Source organism: Vanessa atalanta, chromosome 30 (assembly GCF_905147765.1).
Source record: "Vanessa atalanta chromosome 30, ilVanAtal1.2, whole genome shotgun sequence".
Taxonomy (NCBI): Eukaryota; Metazoa; Arthropoda; class Insecta; order Lepidoptera; family Nymphalidae; genus Vanessa; species Vanessa atalanta.
This window is the reverse complement of record NC_061900.1, coordinates 4,070,679-4,090,241: the sequence shown is the minus strand read 5'-3', so window position 1 is coordinate 4,090,241 and position 19,563 is coordinate 4,070,679. Positions and strand designations below refer to the sequence as shown.

Below are 19,563 nucleotides of genomic sequence, written 5' to 3'. Positions count from 1 at the left end.
GGGCCCAGTGGTTAGAACGCGTGCATCTTAACCGATGATTTTGGGTTCAAACCCAGACAAGCACCACTGAATTTTCATGTGCTTAATTTTTGTTTATAATTCACCTCGTGCTCGGCGGTGAAGGAAAACATCGTGAGGAAACCTGCATGTGTCTAATTTCAACGAAATTCTGCCACATGTGAATCATTGGAGCAGCGTGGTGGTATGCTCAAAACCTTCTCCTCAAAGGGAGAGGAGGCCTTAGCCCAGCAGTGGGAAATTTACAGGCTGCTAATGTAAAGATAAAATGCTGTACTGAAGAAGTTAAAAATAGATAAAAAAACAAAAGTTAAATATATTACTTATAATTTATGATATCTTTGAAATACTCAAAAATAATCTATTTTTTTATGTGGACAGTACTTACAATCCTGTTTTTTTTTAGGAAATAATGTTCAGCTGTTGGTCCTGAGCCTGAACTTTGTTTTTTGATGGTACATGTAGTCGTGACAAATCGGCCATCTGATGGTAAGTGGTCAAACCCCCCATAGACATCAACGCCGAAAAAAAATAAGCATTGAACATACCTTAGGAACTAAGATGTTGACCGTAATGACGCTAAACACTTCTTCTGCAAACATTACAAAATGTTTGGTCGTGTTATCTTCAAGAAAATAATTTATTTTATTAATTTGACGCTTTCAGCTGTCCGTTACGTCGATGGTGGTCACCAATCCGGTTTCAACCACGTCGTGACCAACCCTGGAGCCGAGAAGCGACTCTTTCAAGTGAAAGGGAAGAAGAACATCAGAGTGAGACAGGTAATTTAAACAACGACCTCCGTGGTCGAGTTCTCCGTACCGATGTGCATGGGTTATCCACTCCGAGGTCCCGGGTTCGTTTCCCGGCCGAGTCGATGTAGAAAAAGTTTAGCTTTCTATGTTGTCTTGGGTCTGGGTGTTTGTACCGTCGTTACTTCTGATCTTCCATAACACAAGTGCTTTAGCTACTTACATTGGGATCAGAGTAATGTATGTGATGTCCAATATTTATTTATTTATTTAAATTATTAATTTGTTGTTTACGATTAATATATCTTTATTTATAATACAACACTATTACACTTAACTACTTATATCCAATTTTACCAAAATTCCGATAAGAGTTTCGTAGACTTTCGTGGTCTATTTGCTACCATAAGAAAAATAAGATCATCAAAGTACAATTAAGGATAAATATTTCGTTCTTAGGTCGACCCTCTCATCTCCTCCATGAACAAGGGCGATTGTTTCATCCTGGACATCAATAACGACATCCTGGTCTACGTCGGCGAGAAGGCGAAGAACGTTGAGAAGTTGAAGGCGACATCGATGGCCAATCAAATAAGAGATCAGGACCACAATGGAAGGGGAAAGGTTGAGACCATTGGTGAGTTTTAAATTTAGAAGATTAATAGACCAACGTGCTGAGATATCGCTGGAAAAACGCTTTACGCGCTTCCCCCACGTGATGGTAAGTGGGGGGGTGTGTGGGACTCCCCGGAGCCCTGGACGCGGAGTGCGCCCAGGTACGCCGGGTTTACTCACTAAAAAACCAGCGTTACCCTCTCCGTCTTTCGGCGAGCGCCACGGGATCGCTTACGCATGCTACCGTGACGCCCTGACGGTCGGCCTCCAACACCTAGAAGGGGTTCTCAGGGTACTGAGACCCTGCTAGTCCCTGCGACGCCTATTGAGGCGGGGGGAGAAGGTGCGCGTAGCGCTTCTTCCTCCTCCCTGGTCGTCTTCGGCGGAGCGGGTCTGCAGCGGCATCCTCTTCTCGCTCCCGCTCTGCGGCTTCCTTCTGCGACATCACGTTTTCGCAGAAGGAGCGCATCTCCGACCAGCACGTCTCGCTACTGAGCATTTCGTTGACGATGCTCGGCAGCCAGAGGTCTCCGCCCATAGTCGCCGCCAGGGTGTGCCTCTGGGGCCCCCACGCAGCACACTCACTCAGGGTGTGGTGCGACGTGTCGACTGGCGCACCACACTCGTGGCAGGAGGGTGACACCTCCCGCCGCGCTATTCCGTGCAGGTACTTACCAAAGCACCCGTGCCCGGTAAGTACCTGTGTCATCCTGAAGGTGAGTGTGCCCTTCTTTCTCTCGACCCAGCGACTCAAGTGGGGACGGATCGCCTCCACTGTCGCCAGGCCCGCCGTGGGTGACCCCAGATCCTCCTGCCATCGGACGATCAGGGCCTTCTGGGCTAGAGCCCTGATCCGCCCGACCTCCGCCGACCCTGGACGGTCGCCGCGGTTCCTCGATTCGACCCGGAACCGGTACACCTCCGCGAGCACCTCCGCCTGGAGCTCCCAGGTAGGGATCGCCCGCGAGAAGTGTCGCCGCAGTCCATGACACCGTACGGTACCCTCTGATGCCTCTCACCGCTATGACCCTCTGCGGCTTCCGCAGCAGGGCCCGATTGTGAGCGGTGAGGGCGTCAACCCAGATCGGAGCACCGTACAGCGCCATCGACCTCACTACGCCGGAATAAAGACGCCGGCATAGCGATCCCGGTCCTCCCACATTCGGAAGGAGGCGGCCGAGAGCGGCGGCGGCGTTGATGAGCCTCGGACCGAGATGGATAAAATGCTGCCCGAAGCTCCATCGACCGTCCAGGATGAGGCCCAGATACTTCATCTGGGCCTGCACCTTGATCACCGTCCCCCGGACGGTGATACTCGCCCCTCGTGGGGGTCCTTTCCGTGGACCGTGGAATAGAAGGGCCTCCGTTTTATTTATGGAGACTCTCAAGCCCAGCATTCCCATACGGTCCACGGTGAGAGCCGTTCCGACCTCGGCGAGGCGAGCTGCCTCCCGAAAGTCCCGCCCAGTCGCCGTGACGAGGGTGTCATCAGCGTAACACAACACCCCCATCCCGGGAAAGACGGGAGCTCGCAGGAGCCAGTCGAAACCGACATTCCACAAAATTGGGCCGAGAACCGACCCCTGTGGAACGCCGCAACCTACCCGACGCCGGACCAACCGCCCATCGACCCCCGCCCAGAGGACCTCCCTGTCCTGGAGGTACGCCTCCAGTAGCCTCCTGAGATAGGTCGGCACCCCATGGTATCGGAGTGCCTCCCGTATCGTCTCGAAAGGGAGACTGTTGAAGGCGTTCGCCACGTCGAGTGACACCGCCAGGATGACTTGCCCCCGGGCTACCGCTTCCGTCGTCCGAGTCTTCAGGGCGTTCAGAGCGTCGACCGTCGACCGGCCCGCCCTGAACCCGTACTGAGCCTCTGAGAGACCCGGACCGACTTCCTCGAGGTGCTGAACGAGACGGGCTGCGAGGATCTTCTCGAAAAGTTTTCCCGTCTCGTTCAGCAACACAATTGGCCTGTATGCCGAAGGCGAATCCATCGGCCGACCTTCCTTCGGCAACAGGACCAATTTCCCTTCTTTCCAAGGCTTCGGAAACTGCCCGCTGCACAGGCACTCGTCGAACAGCTCCCGAAGCCTTGCACCCAGGAATTCCAGGGCGTCGCACAGAACACGCCCTGGAACCCCGTCCGGACCCGGCGCCGTGTTCCTGGCCCTCAAGCGGCCGAGGGCCATCTCCATCTCCCGCTCCGTGGTCAGTGGTGGAGCCACTATCGCAAGGAAACCTGCATGTGTCTAATTTCAACGAAATTCTGTCATATGTGTATTCCACCAACCGGCATTGGAGCAGCGTGGTGGAATATGCTCCCAACCTCCTCCTCAAAGGGAGAGGCCTTAGCCCATCAGTGGGAAATTTCAGGATGTTAATGTAGTGTATATAAAGTAGACCAACAGCGTACTATTTTGGTGACCTTGATATATCCAATTGGAGTTAGTATTCGTTGATGTCCACGCGAAGCCAATGGTTAGAAAACGTGCATCTTAAGCGATGATGATGATGAAGTGCTCAAACCCTGACAAGCACCGCTGAGTTTTCAAGTGCTTAATTTGTGTGAGAAACATCGTAAGGTCATGTGTCCAATTTAAAGGAAATTCTGTCACAAGTGTATCCAACTCGTATTTGAGTGTGGTAGAATAAGCTCCGAGTCTTCTCCTCGAAGGTTGAGGAGGTGTTAACCAAGCACTTGCATTCAAGCACATTTTTTTTTAAATCATATTTAGTACATCATCTTCCGTGTGAATTCGGAGCGGGTATTAGGTACCCTATAGTCTATACCAATAGAAATAGGAATAAAGATAAACAAACCTTAGATTTACGTATTCCATGCGATTCGCTAATAACTCAGCTATAAACACTACTGAGAGTTTACGATTTATATATCTCTATTTATAATACAACACTGTTACACTTAACTACTTATATCCACTTTAATTTTACTTCCAAAATTCCGATAACAGTTTCGTCGACGTTCAAACGCCAATCGCAAATCCACAGTGAATATCACAGATTAATCGAGCTCTCGACCAATGACGTCGCGTCAATTTGCTGTCAAATGTTGTTTATTTGGCTTTTCTCCTCTTATGGTTGGAATAGAGTATAATTCCTTTATCAAACTCTTTTTTTTATGGCATTGGTTGGCGGACGAGCATATGGGCCTATAGATGGTAAGTGGTCACCACCGCCCATAGACAAAGCCGCTGTAAGAAATATTAACCATTCCTTACATCACCTATGCGCCACCAACCTTGGGAACTAAGATGTTATGTCCCTTGTGCCTGTTTACACTGGCTCACTCACCCTTCTAACCGGAACACAACAATACAGTGTACTGTTATTTGGCGGTAGAATATCTGATGAGTGTGTGGTACCTACCCAGACGGGCTTGCACAAAGCCCTACCACCAAGTAAACCACCACTCTACACGATTCTTTTCACCTTCATCATATTTATAATTCATTACGATCTTCTAACACAATGAACTAAATTTACAGATCAATACTCGAGCGAATCTGATGTCCAGAAGTTCTTCACGTACCTAGGATCCGGTAGCAAGGATTTGGTTCCCGAAGAGAGTGCTGGGGGTGACGATCAGGTAACTTTACCATACAATGATATGACATTTAACTGATAATTCTTAATCAGTTTTACTGGTGAAGATACGTACTATGTTTTTATGAATAGATTGATAAAAAAAAAAAAGACCCGCTGAGTTTCTTTCGCCGGTTCTTCTCAGGTCGGGGCGTTTCCTTTTCCGAACCGGTGGTAGTGTTTAATTTGACCATCAATAAGTAAGTGTAATGCTTCTATATTGAATAAAGGAATTTGAGTTTGAGTTTATGATATACCTAACCTGATGGTGGTCACCACCGCCCATAGACAATGGCGCTGTAAGAAATATTAACCATTCCTTATATCTCCAATGCACTAACCTTGGGAACTAAGATGTTGTCCTTGTGTCTGTAGTTACACTAGCTCAACTCAAACCTGAACCGGAACTGAGTTTGCTGTTTGGCGGTAGAGTATCTGATGAGTGGGGGGTACTTATCCAAAGCTTGCACGAAACCTGTCCACCAAGTAAATTTGCATTCGATAAGAAGATTAATTCAATAATATAGTATGCATTACCCACCCTTATCTTGGTGGTTTAGTTATGGTTAATTATTAAGGTGCCAATTTCTATGAGCGATGGTGACCACATACCATCGGGTGTACTATTTGCCCGACCGTGTATGTTTAGTATTACATACATACATTAGCAGCCTGTTAATTTCCCACTGCTGGGCTGAGGCCTTCTCTCCCTTTGAGGAGAAGGTTTGGAGCATATTCCACCACGCTGCTCCAATGCGGGTTGGTGGAATACACATGTGGCAGAATTTCTTTGAAATTAGACACATGCAGGTTTCCTCACGATGTTTTCCTTCACCGCCGAGCACGAGATGAATTATAAACACAAATTAAGCACATGAAAATTCAGTGGTGCCTGCCTGGGTTTGAACCCGAAATCATCGGTTAAGATGCACGCGTTCTAACCACTGGGCCATCTCGGCTCATATTTAGTATGAAAAAATGCAACTCAATAAACTCTTTTTCGCAGACATTCGAGAAAAATGAAGAAAAATCGGTAATCCTATCAGAAGTGTCGGACAGCTCCGGCAAGTTGAAGATAACGCCTTTGACGGCGCCGTTCAGACAGGAACAGCTCAAACCACAGGTTGGATATACACCGCGGTCGACACTTTAATGTTTATATCAAAAATATACTTTATTCGAGTAGGCTTTTACGAGCACTTTTGAATCGTCGTTTAACAAACTGTATCAAGTGAAACTACCACCGGTCCGGAATGTAGATTATACCGAGAAGAGCCGACAAGTAACTCAGTAGTTACTCTTTTTTAATATCTAAAAATGCAGTCATGTATACATTTTGTCTGTAAAAAAAACTTTTATCTAACTTGTCGCGAGATTTAAGTATTCGTATTTAGTTATATATATGACGGCGACTGCGATAGATCAGCGGAACGCCCGATCGTCAGGAGCTTCTGGTACAGGGTTCATGGCGTAGGTCTCAGAAAACTAACCAGGACAAGTTTATATAGATGATAAAAAAGCGTGGAGTTAACGCTTGTTGACTTCCAGGCAGGAGACATAACATACATATACAATTGTATTTAACTAACACGACTGTATTTTTAGATGTTGAAAACGAGTAACTACTGAGTTTCTCGCCGGTTCTTCTCGGTAGAATCTACATTCCGAACCGGTGGTAGCTTCGCTTAATCCAGTTTGTTAAATGACGATTCAAAAGTGCTACCAAAAGCCTACTTGAATAAAGTGTATATTGATTTTGATAAAAAAATATATATGTCGGAGGAGCGGGTTGCCGAACAGTTGGGTTCGGGGATTCATCCGACATTTGTAAGACTATGACGTGCAATGGAGACACTCACAAAATAAATCGTATTCAATATCGTCTGATCACTGTATTAATTGATTCAATAATCGTACACCACAAATATCAAAGGATTGCAATGATTCATCTCGATTAAGAGCAAATGGGTTTGCAAGCAACCATCGCATTCGAGTCGCCTGTCCAAACGTAACGGCTCGCGTCGCCATGACACTTACAACTCCATTCGGGGTGACCCGCTCTTAAAAGTAAATCAGCTATCAAACATTATTGCCAACTACTCGATTCAATAATAATCCAACTCAACGAGCAAAGTAACCGCGCCCCGTTACATATATTACGTGCTGTTAAAATCAGTAACAATTCGTCTATTATTTCAGGAAACTTATATTTTGGATACAGTAAGCGGCAGTATCTACGTGTGGGTCGGAAAACAAGCTACACAGAAGGTATTTATAAAATATTTCATACAGATCGTCATCCCCCCATTATATCACTCCAAGGGGTGTATTAAGAACATTGTCTATGTCCTTCCTAGGAAATCAAACTATATGCGAAATCTCATCTAAATCGGTTCAGCGATTTAAGCGTGAAGAGGTAACAGACAGAGTTACTTTCCCATTTAAAATGTTAGTATAGATATATACTCAAATGGACAGATCGTCGCCTCCAGCATTTTAAACCTAATATGACGTCATCGCCCCCCCCCCATACTTAAACATATTTAATTTCATGGGTACGCCACTCCGAGGTCCCGGGTTCGATTCCCGGCTGAATCGATGTAGAAAAAGTTAGTTTTCTATGTTGTCTTGGGTCTGGGTGTTTGTACCGTCGTTACTTCTGATCTTCCATAACACAAGTGCTTTAGCTACTTACATTGGGATCAGAGTGATGTATGTGATGTTGTCCAATATTTGAGCAAAAAAATTACAAAAACGGAGATTTTTTCGACATAGATACCTAACCATTTGTTAAACGCCTGTTTCGTGGCTTAACCCACAACCGGAGATCAGAAGCCTTATAAGTTTATAAAACAAAGAATAATTACAAAAAAAAAATGTTTATTTTTTTTTACTTCAGGAAAAGACCGAAGCGATGGCGAAGGCCGAGCAATATTTATCGTCGAAAAATTATCCGTCATGGGTGAGTTTTCATTTTTTTTATTTATTCAAGGTCAGTAAACACAAAACATAACAACCGGTAAAAAGTTAATAACATGAATATATGTATTTTACTTAGTGGTACAGCTTTGAGCTAGCCCGTCTGGGTAGGTACCCACTCATCAGATATTCTACCGCCTAACCTCAGTTCCCAGTATTGTTGTGTTCCGGTTTGATGGGTGAGCCAGTGTAACTACAGGCACAAGGGACATCTTAGTTCCCAAGGTTGGTGGCGCATTGGCGATGTAAGGAATGGCTATGTTTCTTACAGCGCCTTTGTCTATGGACGGTGGTGACCGCTTACCATCAAAAAAATACTTGAATTTCAACCTCGAACCGTAATCGATATGGCCCAGTGGCTAGAACGCGTGCATCTTAACCGATGATTTCGGGTTCAAACCCAGCCAGGCACCACTGAAATTTCATGTGCTTAATTTGTGTTTATAATTCATCTCGTGCTCGGCGGCGAAGGAAAACATCGTGAGGAAACCTGCATGTGTCTAATTTCAACGTAATTCTGCCACATGTGTATTCCGCCAACCCGCATTGGAGCAGCATGGTGGAATATGCTCCAAACCTTCTCCTCAAAGGGAGAGGAGGCCTTTATCCCAGCAGTGGGACATTTACGGGCTGCTAATGCTAAAAAAAAAAACCGTAATGGAATCCCTCAGGTGCACGTAGCGAGGATACCGCAGGGGACTGAGCCGGCGATATTCAAGCAATACTTTACGACGTGGCGCGACGTCGGCATGTCGCACAGCCGCCTCGTTAGGGCTGTCGGTGAGTGTCATGTATAATCTAACATTAGTTACAATTCTACGTCGGCATATACAGGGTTATTGGTAATTCGACGTATTCCCGTTAGGAGGTGATAGGGGTGATTATTTGCGATAATCTTATCCCCCCCCATATGCATGCAAAAGTGAACCATTATTGAGTTGTCACGTTTTTTAGATTTTATCAAAATAAAACGAAAACGCAACTTGAAAAATTTATTATAAAACGAATATACACTGGTTATTTGTCAATATTAAAACAATAATTATCGGTCCAAATTTAAAAATGCGCGACGGAAAAAGATATTATTTCAATTTTTTTTTTTGATTTTTTTTCCCCATAAATGCCTTAAAAACAAAAAAAAAATCGTTATGAAACTTGTCCTGCATATTATTTTAAAACTATAACCGTTTTATCACCTCCTAACGGGAATACGTCGAATTACCAATAACCCTGTATAATGATCAGAGCTCCGTATAGTAAAACGGAATCGGACATCCGCCTTCAAAAGGCGCTATGCTCAAATTATTCTCTTAATCAAATGTTTAAATAAAAAAATACTAATTTTAAGTAATATTTTCTAGTTACAGTAACGCCGTTCTGTCAATTTATGGAATTATTTCATAAATTTCCAGCGAGATTAGATATTTTCAAGCGAAGATCTGAACCCATCTTTACCTTTATTTTAAATATCTTTCCAGACGACGCATACCTACAGAAACTCGAACCGAGTGTGAAACATCTTTACGAAGTGAAAAAAGGATCAAACAACATGTATATTAAAGAAATGGACGACATCAAACAGGTGGTAAGTCGGAAATTTAAAAAAATGCTCAATAATAAAATTTAAAATTTATACTTATGCCCAGTTTTGATATTTTTATTTTTAAAATGTTTTTGTTGGTTTTATATCGTAACGGATTGACATAGTTATGTAGGTGGATATCGTTTAAAAGAGCCGAGATGGCCCAGTGGTTAGAACGTGTGCATCTTAACCGATGATTTCGGGTTCAAACCCAGGCAGGCACCACTGAATTTTCATGTTTCAATTTGTGTTTATAATTCATCTCGTGCTCGGCGGTGAAGGGAAACATCGTGAGGAAACCTGCATGTGTCTAATTTCAACGAAATTCTGCCACATGTGTATTCCGCCAACCCACATTGGAGCAGCGTGGTGGAATATGCTCCAAACCTTCTCCTCAAAGGGAGAGGAGGCCTTTAGCCCAGCAGTGGGAAATTTACAGGCTGCTAATGTATGTAAAAAAAATGTTTGTAATGGGTAAAATCTGCAAATTATCCAGCAATAAAATTATATTTTATTTAAAATTGAAATAACTGCGGATAAACCCGCGTGCACAAAAAAAAAAAAAAAAATTTCATCTCCCTCGAATCGGTTTGAAGTCGCCAAAGACATCCCGTTCATAAAACATATGAAAAAATTGAATAAGTGTAGAACTCCACCGGTTCTTAATCAAAGATGAAATTACATTACAGAATCTGGAGGAAGATGGAACTTACATTTTACAGAACGGAGAGAACACCTTCGTCTGGTTCGGAAAGGAGACGCCAATTACATCCGTGAAGTTATGGGAGGATATTATAGTTGTAAGTAATTTATCTGTGGTCAATAGCGCAATTACGGGCCGCCTAGCGATGTAAGAAGTCGCAGGATCGATCCGGATCCCTTGGGCTGTTGACGCCCCCCCTCCTAACACAAATGATAAGATTAAAGGGAGTGAAATATTATCATTTCCATCATGATCCTCATCATCATCATTTTCATCATCATCATCGTTTCCATCACCATCATCATCATCATCAGATAATAATCATCATCATCGTTATCATCATCATCATTTTCATCATCAATTGACCTTTCGCCCATTGCCGGCTTAACGTTGATTCCTGGCACACCCTGTATATTGAGAAGCAACACTTAAAATATCGATAACACAATTTTTATTTTTTTTTATTTCAGCAATTTCTTAGTTACTTCCCACAAGAAAATACTCAAACGTTCAAAGTCGCTAAACAGGGACTCGAACCGGACAACTTCATCCGGGCGTTCCAGAAATGGGACCCCTACATGTGGCAGGTGAGTGTCTTAACGTGCGTTCATTTGATGTTCATTCCAATGGCAGGAGGAGTCAGTATGTAAACAGTTTTGACCTTGAATTGAAGCGATATCATTGGACGAGATCTAAAGATTAGTTTAGGTTATGATTTTGTTCGTGAAAACACATTTTTTTTTCTTTATAGTTTTAAATGTCAGTTGAGATGTTATTTGATTTGAAGTTAAGTTAAATTGTGTCTTATTATAAACAAAGATGTTTTAATCAAAAACTGTTTATCATTACTACTCCTGCCACTGAAATGTACTCTAAAATAGATCAGGTCAACATTTTTTTTTGTATTAGCATTATGCATTAGCAGCCCGTAAATGTCCCACTGCTGGGATAAAGGCCTCCTCTCCCTTTGAGGAGAAGGTTAGGAGCATATTCCACCACGCTGCTCCAATGCGGGTTGGCGGAATACACATGTGGCAGAATTTCGTTGAAATTAGACACATGCAGGTTTACTCACGATGTTTTCCTTCACCGCCGAGCACGAGATGAATTATAAACACAAATTAAGCACGTGAAATTTCAGTGGTGCCTGCCTGGGTTTGAACCCGAAATCATCGGTTAAGATGCACGCATTCTAGCCACTGGGCCATATCGGCTCTTTTATATTAGACGGTCGGGCAAATGGTATGGTGTTTGGTCACAGCCCATAGACGCTGTAAGAAATATTAACCATTCCTTACGTCACACCAATGCCCCACCAACTTTGGGAGTTAAGATTATATATCTCTTGTGCCTTTAGTTACACTGGCTCCCTTACTCTTAATTTATATAAAAAATTCCCACTGCTGGGCTATAGCCCCCAAAAGATTGGGATATTATTCCAACACGTCGCTTTAACCAATATTGGTATATATTTAACTAACATGACTTTGTATTTTAAATGTCGAAAAAGAGTACCTACTGAGTTTATTGGCGGTTCTCGGTAGAATCTACATTCCAAACCGGTGGTAGCTTAACTGAATATAGTCTGTTAAATGACGATTCAAAAGTGCTCGTAAAAGCCTTTTTTTTTTTTTTTTTTTTTTTTTTTTTTTTTTTTTTTTTTTTTTTTTTTTTTTTTTTTTCTCGCTGGAAAAACGCTTTACGCGCTTCCCCCACGTGATGGTAAGTGGGGGGGTGTGTGGGACTCCCCGGAGCCCTGGACGCGGAGTGCGCCCAGGTACGCCGGGTTTACCCACTAAAAAACCAGCGGTACCCTCTCCGCCTTTCGGCGAGCGCCACGGGATCGCTTACGCATGCTACCGTGACGCCCTGACGGTCGGCCTCCAACACCTAGAAGGGGTTCTCAGGGTACTGAGACCCTCCTAGTCCCTGCGACGCCTATTGAGGCGGGGGGAGAAGGTGCGCGTAGCGCTTCTTCCTCCTCCCTGGTCGTCTTCGGCGGAGCGGGTCTGCAGCGGCATCCTCTTCCCGCTCCCGCTCTGCGGCTTCCTTCTGCGACATCACGTTTTCGCAGAAGGACCGCATCGCCGACCAGCACGTCTCGCTACTGAGCATTTCGTTGACGATGCTCGGCAGCGAGAGGTCTCCGCCCATAGTCGCCGCCAGGGTGTGCCTCTGGGGCCCCCACGCAGCACACTCACTCAGGGTGTGGTGCGACGTGTCGACTGGCGCACCACACTCGTGGCAGGAGGGTGACACCTCCCGCCGCGCTATTCCGTGCAGGTACTTACCAAAGCACCCGTGCCCGGTAAGTACCTGTGTCATCCTGAAGGTGAGTGTGCCCTTCTTTCTCTCGACCCAGCGACTCAAGTGGGGACGGATCGCCTCCACTGTCGCCAGGCCCGCCGTGGGTGACCCCAGATCCTCCTGCCATCGGACGATCAGGGCTTTCTGGGCTAGAGCCCTGATCCGCCCGACCTCCGCCGACCCTGGACAGTCGCCGCGGTTCCTCGATTCGACCCGGAACCGGTACACCTCCGCGAGCACCTCCGCCTGGAGCTCCCAGGGAGGATCGCCCGCGAGAAGTGTCGCCGCAGTCCATGACACCGTACGGTACCCTCTGATGCCTCTCACCGCTATGACCCTCTGCGGCTTCCGCAGCAGGGCCCGATTGTTAGCGGTGAGGGCGTCAACCCAGATTGGAGCACCGTACAGCGCCATCGACCTCACTACGCCGGAATAAAGACGCCGGCATAGCGATCCCGGTCCTCCCACATTCGGAAGGAGGCGGCCGAGAGCGGCGGCGGCGTTGATGAGCCTCGGGCCGAGATGGACAAAATGCTGCCCGAAGCTCCATCGACCGTCCAGGATGAGGCCCAGATACTTCATCTGGGCCTGCACCTTGATCACCGTCCCCCGGACGGTGATACTCGCCCCTCGTGGGGGTCCTTTCCGTGGACCGTGGAATAGAAGGGCCTCCGTTTTATTTATGGAGACCCTCAAGCCCAGCATTCCCATACGGTCCACGGTGAGAGCCGTTCCGACCTCGGCGAGGCGAGCTGCCTCCCGAAAATCCCGCCCAGTCGCCGTGACGAGGGTGTCATCAGCGTAACACAACACCCCCATCCCGGGAAGGACGGGAGCTCGCAGGAGCCAGTCGAAACCGACATTCCACAAAATTGGGCCGAGAACCGACCCCTGTGGAACGCCGCAACCTACCCGACGCCGGACCAACCGCCCATTGACCCCCGCCCAGAGGACCTCCCTGTCCTGGAGGTACGCCTCCAGTAGCCTCCTGAGATAGGTCGGCACCCCATGGTATCGGAGTGCCTCCCGTATCGTCTCGAAAGGGAGACTGTTGAAGGCGTTCGCCACGTCGAGTGACACCGCCAGGATGACTTGCCCCCGGGCTACCGCTTCTGTCGTCCGAGTCTTCAGGGCGTTCAGAGCGTCGACCGTCGACCGGCCCGCCCTGAACCCGTACTGAGCCTCTGAGAGACCCGGACCGACCTCCTCGAGGTGCTGAACGAGACGGGCTGCGAGGATCTTCTCGAAAAGTTTTCCCGTCTCGTTCAGCAACACAATTGGCCTGTACGCCGAAGGCGAATCCATCGGCCGACCTTCCTTCGGCAACAGGACCAATTTCCCTTCTTTCCAAGGCTTCGGAAACTGCCCGCTGCACAGGCACTCGTCGAACAGCTCCCGAAGCCTTGCACCCAGGAATTCCAGGGCGTCGCACAGAACACGCCCTGGAACCCCGTCCGGACCCGGCGCCGTGTTCCTGGCCCTCAAGCGGCCGAGGGCCATCTCCATCTCCCGCTCCGTGGTCAGTGGTGGAGCCACTGCGTCTTCGATCACGGAGCGGGCCATCTGTGGAGGGACATGCTCGCCTGGATGGGGGAAGAGTTCCCCGACCAGGCGTAGGAGGAGTTCCGGCGGCATCGTCTCAGTGACGGGGGCGCCTTGGTTGCGGAACTTCCCGCGCACACCGCGATACGGGCGCCCCCACGGGTCTCGATTGAGACCCGCCAGAAGCTCCTCCCTGGCCTTCTCCTTGGCCTTGCTTATCGCCAGCTGCAGATCTTTTTTCAGCTGGCGATAAGCATCCAGCATCTGTGTCTCCAGATCCGTGTCGAGGCCGTTGCGCCTTCGACAGCGGACGTAGGCCCTCCGCGCCCGGCAGCAAGTCGCCCGAAGGTCGGCGATTTCGGGTGACCACCAATAGACGTGCCGACGCGTAACCCTGCGCCGGGTCCGAGGCATGGCCGCATCGCAGACTTCCTTGAGCGAACTGCGCATGCGGCCCGCCAGCTCCTCTGCGTTAGCGCCCTCCGTCCTCCCTGCGGAACCCCACCGCTGCACGATCGCGGCCTCCTTGACCAGTTCTCGATCGACCTGGCCGAGAGACCACCTCGGCAGCTTGGTCGGCACCCTCTGGGGTTCCGCCGGCCTGCGAGAGGTGGAGATCTCAAATCGGATGTAGCGGTGATCCGATAGAGTCTCCACCTCCTCCTCCACTCTCCAATCGACCACTCTGCGTGCTACGACAGGGGTGGCGAACGAAACGTCCACCACGGAACCCCCCTGTTGGCGCACGCAGGTGTGAACCTGCCCCTTGTTGAGAAGGGACAGGTCGGAGAGCAGTGCCCACACCTGGACGGCCCTTCCTCGCGGATTTGTGGCAGGGTTGCCCCAGGCACGTGACTTTGCGTTTAGGTCACCAAGAACCACTGTCGGTTTAGGCGACTGCCTGGCCACCGCAGATCTGACGAAGCCGAGATAGATCTCGAACTCAGCCAGGCTGCGGTTCGGGGAGAAGTACGTTCCAACGACCACGTACTCCCCCCACCCCACCACTACGTAACCCGAGCCCCTTTCAACGAGTGAGATAGAGGGACCCGTTCCGCTTTTCGCGAGGACCGCCACGGTACCATCCGAGTCCCCTACCCAATGAGGTAGGGGCGGGACATAATAGGGCTCGCAGGCCACCGCCAGATCGATCCCCCACTCCGCCATGGACTGCAGTAGTAGGTCCTGAGCCCCGGCGCAATGGTTGATATTAGCCTGAAGGAAGCTGAATTGTGCGCTCATGTTGACATTGCAGCTTCCTCCTCTGCTGGGCGCTGTCCGACGTTGGTGGTGGACTGGGTGCCTAAGGCCACCTTACCTTTCGTGTTTGGGGGATTACATTCCTTTGACCCCATCATGTGTCCGGAAGGCTTGCCAGCGTCTGTGCACACCGCACAGCACAGCTTCCCGGTGCATTCAGTCGATTTGTGACCATCAGCGCCGCACCGGAAGCAAAGGCTCCCTCGATCCGCACTAAATGGGCATAGCATCCTGGTATGGCCAAGGCCCATGCATTTGTAGCAACGCAGAGGGCGCTGCTCCAGCACGTAAACCCTGGCCGAGCTCCACCCAACCAAGAGCCGACCGGCGTCAGATAGTTTCTTCGCCGCAACTATTGGGCATGTCACGCGGACCATACCCATGTAACTGTGCGCACGTGCAATTTCTCCACACCTTATCACTTCAGTGGGACAGTTACCCTCGCGAGCGACTGCCGCGATGATCTTATCTTTGGTGACGGAGTCGTCTAGCCCCGTCAACTTTATGTCCACTTTCCGTATGGGATGGACGACGTTGGCCACCCCATCCAACACTGTGCGGAGTTTGTCGGCTAGTTTTTCTACTTGGCTCGACTGTGCTTTTGGCAGCTCCAGCACTCTGGCCCCCGTCGCCGAGCGTCGGACTTTCAACCCGCCATTGATCCCGAGTTCCTGCAATTTTATGCCTTGCTCAGCGCGTTCCAAGACCTGGGCATATGTGACACCTTTCTGCTCCGCTTCCGGCTGCAGCGTAACCACCACTGCAGCTGTACGAGGAGCAGTCAGCTTTGGCTTAACCGCTTGAGGTGCCTTAAACACCGTGGTCTTTGTTCCAGCTGGACCAACTGGAGGGGAAGCCTGTTTCCCCTTCTTTCCTTTTTTAACCACAGTGGACCAGGACATCTCCTGGGCCATCTGTGGCGGAATCATCTCCGGCGCGATCGGGGCGCTTGAAGGGCCAGCGATGGGTGCCGGTGGAGCAGCTGGTGGCACCCGCATAGGTGCGGACTTCGGCGGTGGAGCCGAATGAACTGCCTGCGCGTGGGTCACAGCAATTTGCTGCGCTGATTCCCGCCTCTTATCTGCAGCTAATGGAGGGCGCTGTATTTTTGCAGGAGGGAGGCGCTCCTCTAATTCGGCAAATCGGGCGTTGAGCATTACGCCTATCGATGACATAATGGAGGCCTTTAAATTATCCACCGTGAGAGCATCTTGTGCGGAGCTGGTGGACGCCTCATTTACCACAGCGACCTTGGTCCGCATCTCCGCGAACTCGCGGCGGTGAGCCTTCACCTCAGCCTTAAGGCTGTCCACCTCTTTGCGCAGGCGTCCATTATCAGCGCGGAGCTTTCGAGTTTCCTCGGCTTCTGTCCGAGACGCTAAGGCATCTACAATGGCCTGTAGTGCAGCCGCCGACTCCCGCAGTTTTTTGCCAAATCCTCCTTTTAGGTTGGAGGACTTTTGTGCCACCTCTAAAATGAGGGCTGCGCTTCGGCCCGCCTGTGCACGAAGTTCCTCCGCGCCCATTTTCGTAGGATCCTCGGCGTGGACATCCGAGGAGGAAGATTCCTCGGAGTCCAAAACAGTCTGAGGAGGTTCCTTTCGAAACGCTCGACTACGAAGCGATCGTTCGAAGGCCTCCTCTCTAGCCTCATTGGTCTTAGCCTTCAGCTCAGCCTTAGCCCGAGCGAGGCCACTGCCACGACCTTTGGCAGTTTTGCCGCGAATAGCAGGCTTGCTTTTCGCAGCCATTCTCGTCTCCGTCTCCGTGTCAGAATCGGAGTTAAAAATAGTGAGGCCCCCATATGGCCGTTTTCGGCGAACTAGGGCGTCGGACGATAACTCCGTGTCGACTTCCATCGCCGAGAACAAACAATACAAAAAAAAAAAAAAAAAAAAGACAACCAAACAATAAAATATATATATAAATATCTGAAACAATAAATAAGGTCTAAAAAGACCTATTCAAAACAACAAAAACCAATCCTTAAACAAAACAAGTGTCCATATACAAAGCAAAAAGTCCAGATGTTACGCGTCAGAGATAACGAAAACCGGTTTACAAGCCAGGTGTCGTTTTAATTCATCAAATCGTAAATTTTTATCGCAATATTCAACACAACCTCAGTCGAAGACGTCCGAACGGCGAATCCTGCTCGTAAAAGCCTACTCGAATAAAGTTTCAACTTCCTTAGACTTAACAAAACCTCATCGGTAGTATTTTTTATTAACTTGTCCGCCCATAGACAATTTCGGTGTAGTCAAAGTCGAAAGTCAAAAATCTTTATTCAATATAGAAGTGTTTACACTTGCTTATTGATTGTCAAAAATCTACCACCGGTTCGGAATTTAACAACTCGGACCTGAGAAGAACCGGCGAAAGAAACTCAGCGGGATATATTTTTCGTTTTTTTCCATTTTCCATGTTCAATAATAATTATATTTTAGTTATTTGAAACAGCCTGGAGGCGATCATTTCATTCCCAAGGTGTGCAGTCAACTAAAAAGTCATTAGTGTTGTAATATCCTTTAACACACAAACGCTTTATTTTATAATTGAATAATTTTGAACGTTTTCTGGGATCCTGTTGTAAAAACCCAACATTGCCCCGAAAAAGAGTTACTAACCCTGTGTAATCGGGTACTTGGAGTAACAAGTTTATTCTTGTTCCTAGTGTTAATAGAATGTACGTCTGTGTAGAAACTTATCGATTCCTTACATATCCGACGGTACACTAACCTCGGGAACTAAGATGTTATGTGTTATATTTAATTTTTATGTTATTTGTGTCTTTTTTTACAGAAACAAAATTCGTACGAAATGAACAGGGAAGAAGTACTGAGGTTCAATGAAATCGAGGATTCGAAATGAACGCAAGAAACGAGATACATAACTTTATAATTATTTTTGTAATCTTGATACAATGTTAAAGCAATAAATACTCGTTTTCGTACATTGTTTTTTTTTTTTTTTAAATATCAGAAGACCTTCTTGTTGGGTTATAGTATATCTTGTGTTTTAGGAGTTGGTCGTCAGGCGTAGTACGGCCTACGTATGTTTAAATAAATAAATATTGGACAACATCACATACATCACTCTGATCCCAATGTAAGTAGCTAACGCACTTGTGTTATGGAAGATCAGAAGTAACGACGGTACAAACACCCAGACCCAAGACGACATAGAAAACTAATGAACTTTTTCTACATCGACTCGGCCGGGAATCGAACACCATGAAAACCGCTGTGCACACTACTCGACCACGGAGGTCGTCGTTTAAGGAACTAGAGACTCTCCCCGGTTAATAAATATACTACAGAATGTCTTACGACGTTCACAGTTTTTCAGTTAGACAATACAAACCGCTACGTCCCTGCGTTTTAAATCTGTAATATCTTCGAAAATATTCATTTAAATTACACGCTCTATATTAAATGTACAATGTATTTAAGGTACTTAACTGGATAAGGATTTGCTTTGTAAGTAAGCAATTTTTTTCTCATGAAAAGTAAAGGATAACAAATTATTATTGTGGGTTATCCCTAGTAGTAGTGATATACAAAAGTATTCCATAAAAGCTGATATACAAACTATTAATACAGGAAATAAGTATCAACTTGTAACCCCTACTTTCCGTTCGCGTACGGCTTGTGCCGTGGATAGAAGTGCTTCTCTGTAGAAGGTTTTTGCGCAATGGTATACGCATATATATATATAAATGTCGGAGAAGCAGGATGCCGAACAGTTGGGTTCGGGGATTGATCCGACATTTGTAAGACTATGTGGACGTGCAATGGAGATATTCATAAAATAGAACGTATTCAATATCGTCTGATCACTGTATTAATTGATTCAACAATCGCACACCACAAATATCAAAGGATTACAATGATTCATCTCGATTAAGAGCGAATGGGTTTGCAGGCAACCATCGCATTCGAGTCGCCTGTCCAAACGTAACGGCTCGCGTCGCCATGACACTTACAACTCCATTCGGGGTGACCCGCTCTTAAAAGTAAATCAGCCATCAAACATTATTGCCAACTACTCGATTCATTAATTATCCAAATCAACAACCAAAGTAACCGCGCTCCGATATATATAGAGAATCGGCAATTGCAATGTTCATGCTTTATTTCTTTCCTTAAAGAGAACTGGAATAGTCCTTTCCACTCTTAACTGAACTAAAATACTAATTA

General features: G+C 47.3%; 1 protein-coding gene across 1 annotated transcript in view; it reads left to right on the top strand.

Annotated features, from left to right (window-relative positions):
- Positions 1-18,317, top strand: part of LOC125075274 (actin depolymerising venom protein gelsolin 1-like) — a 31,050-nt gene extending 12,733 nt beyond the window's left edge. Inside the window, exons 6-16 of the mRNA XM_047686988.1 lie at positions 685-800; positions 1,230-1,407; positions 4,895-4,995; positions 5,998-6,114; positions 7,191-7,259; positions 7,891-7,953; positions 8,642-8,750; positions 9,449-9,555; positions 10,242-10,352; positions 10,726-10,842; positions 18,167-18,317. Of these exons, the coding sequence (XP_047542944.1) occupies positions 685-800; positions 1,230-1,407; positions 4,895-4,995; positions 5,998-6,114; positions 7,191-7,259; positions 7,891-7,953; positions 8,642-8,750; positions 9,449-9,555; positions 10,242-10,352; positions 10,726-10,842; positions 18,167-18,235 (1,157 nt within the window). The 3' untranslated portion in view covers positions 18,236-18,317. The remainder of the gene's footprint in view (positions 1-684; positions 801-1,229; positions 1,408-4,894; positions 4,996-5,997; positions 6,115-7,190; positions 7,260-7,890; positions 7,954-8,641; positions 8,751-9,448; positions 9,556-10,241; positions 10,353-10,725; positions 10,843-18,166) is intronic.
- Positions 18,318-19,563: the final 1,246 nt, after the last annotated feature.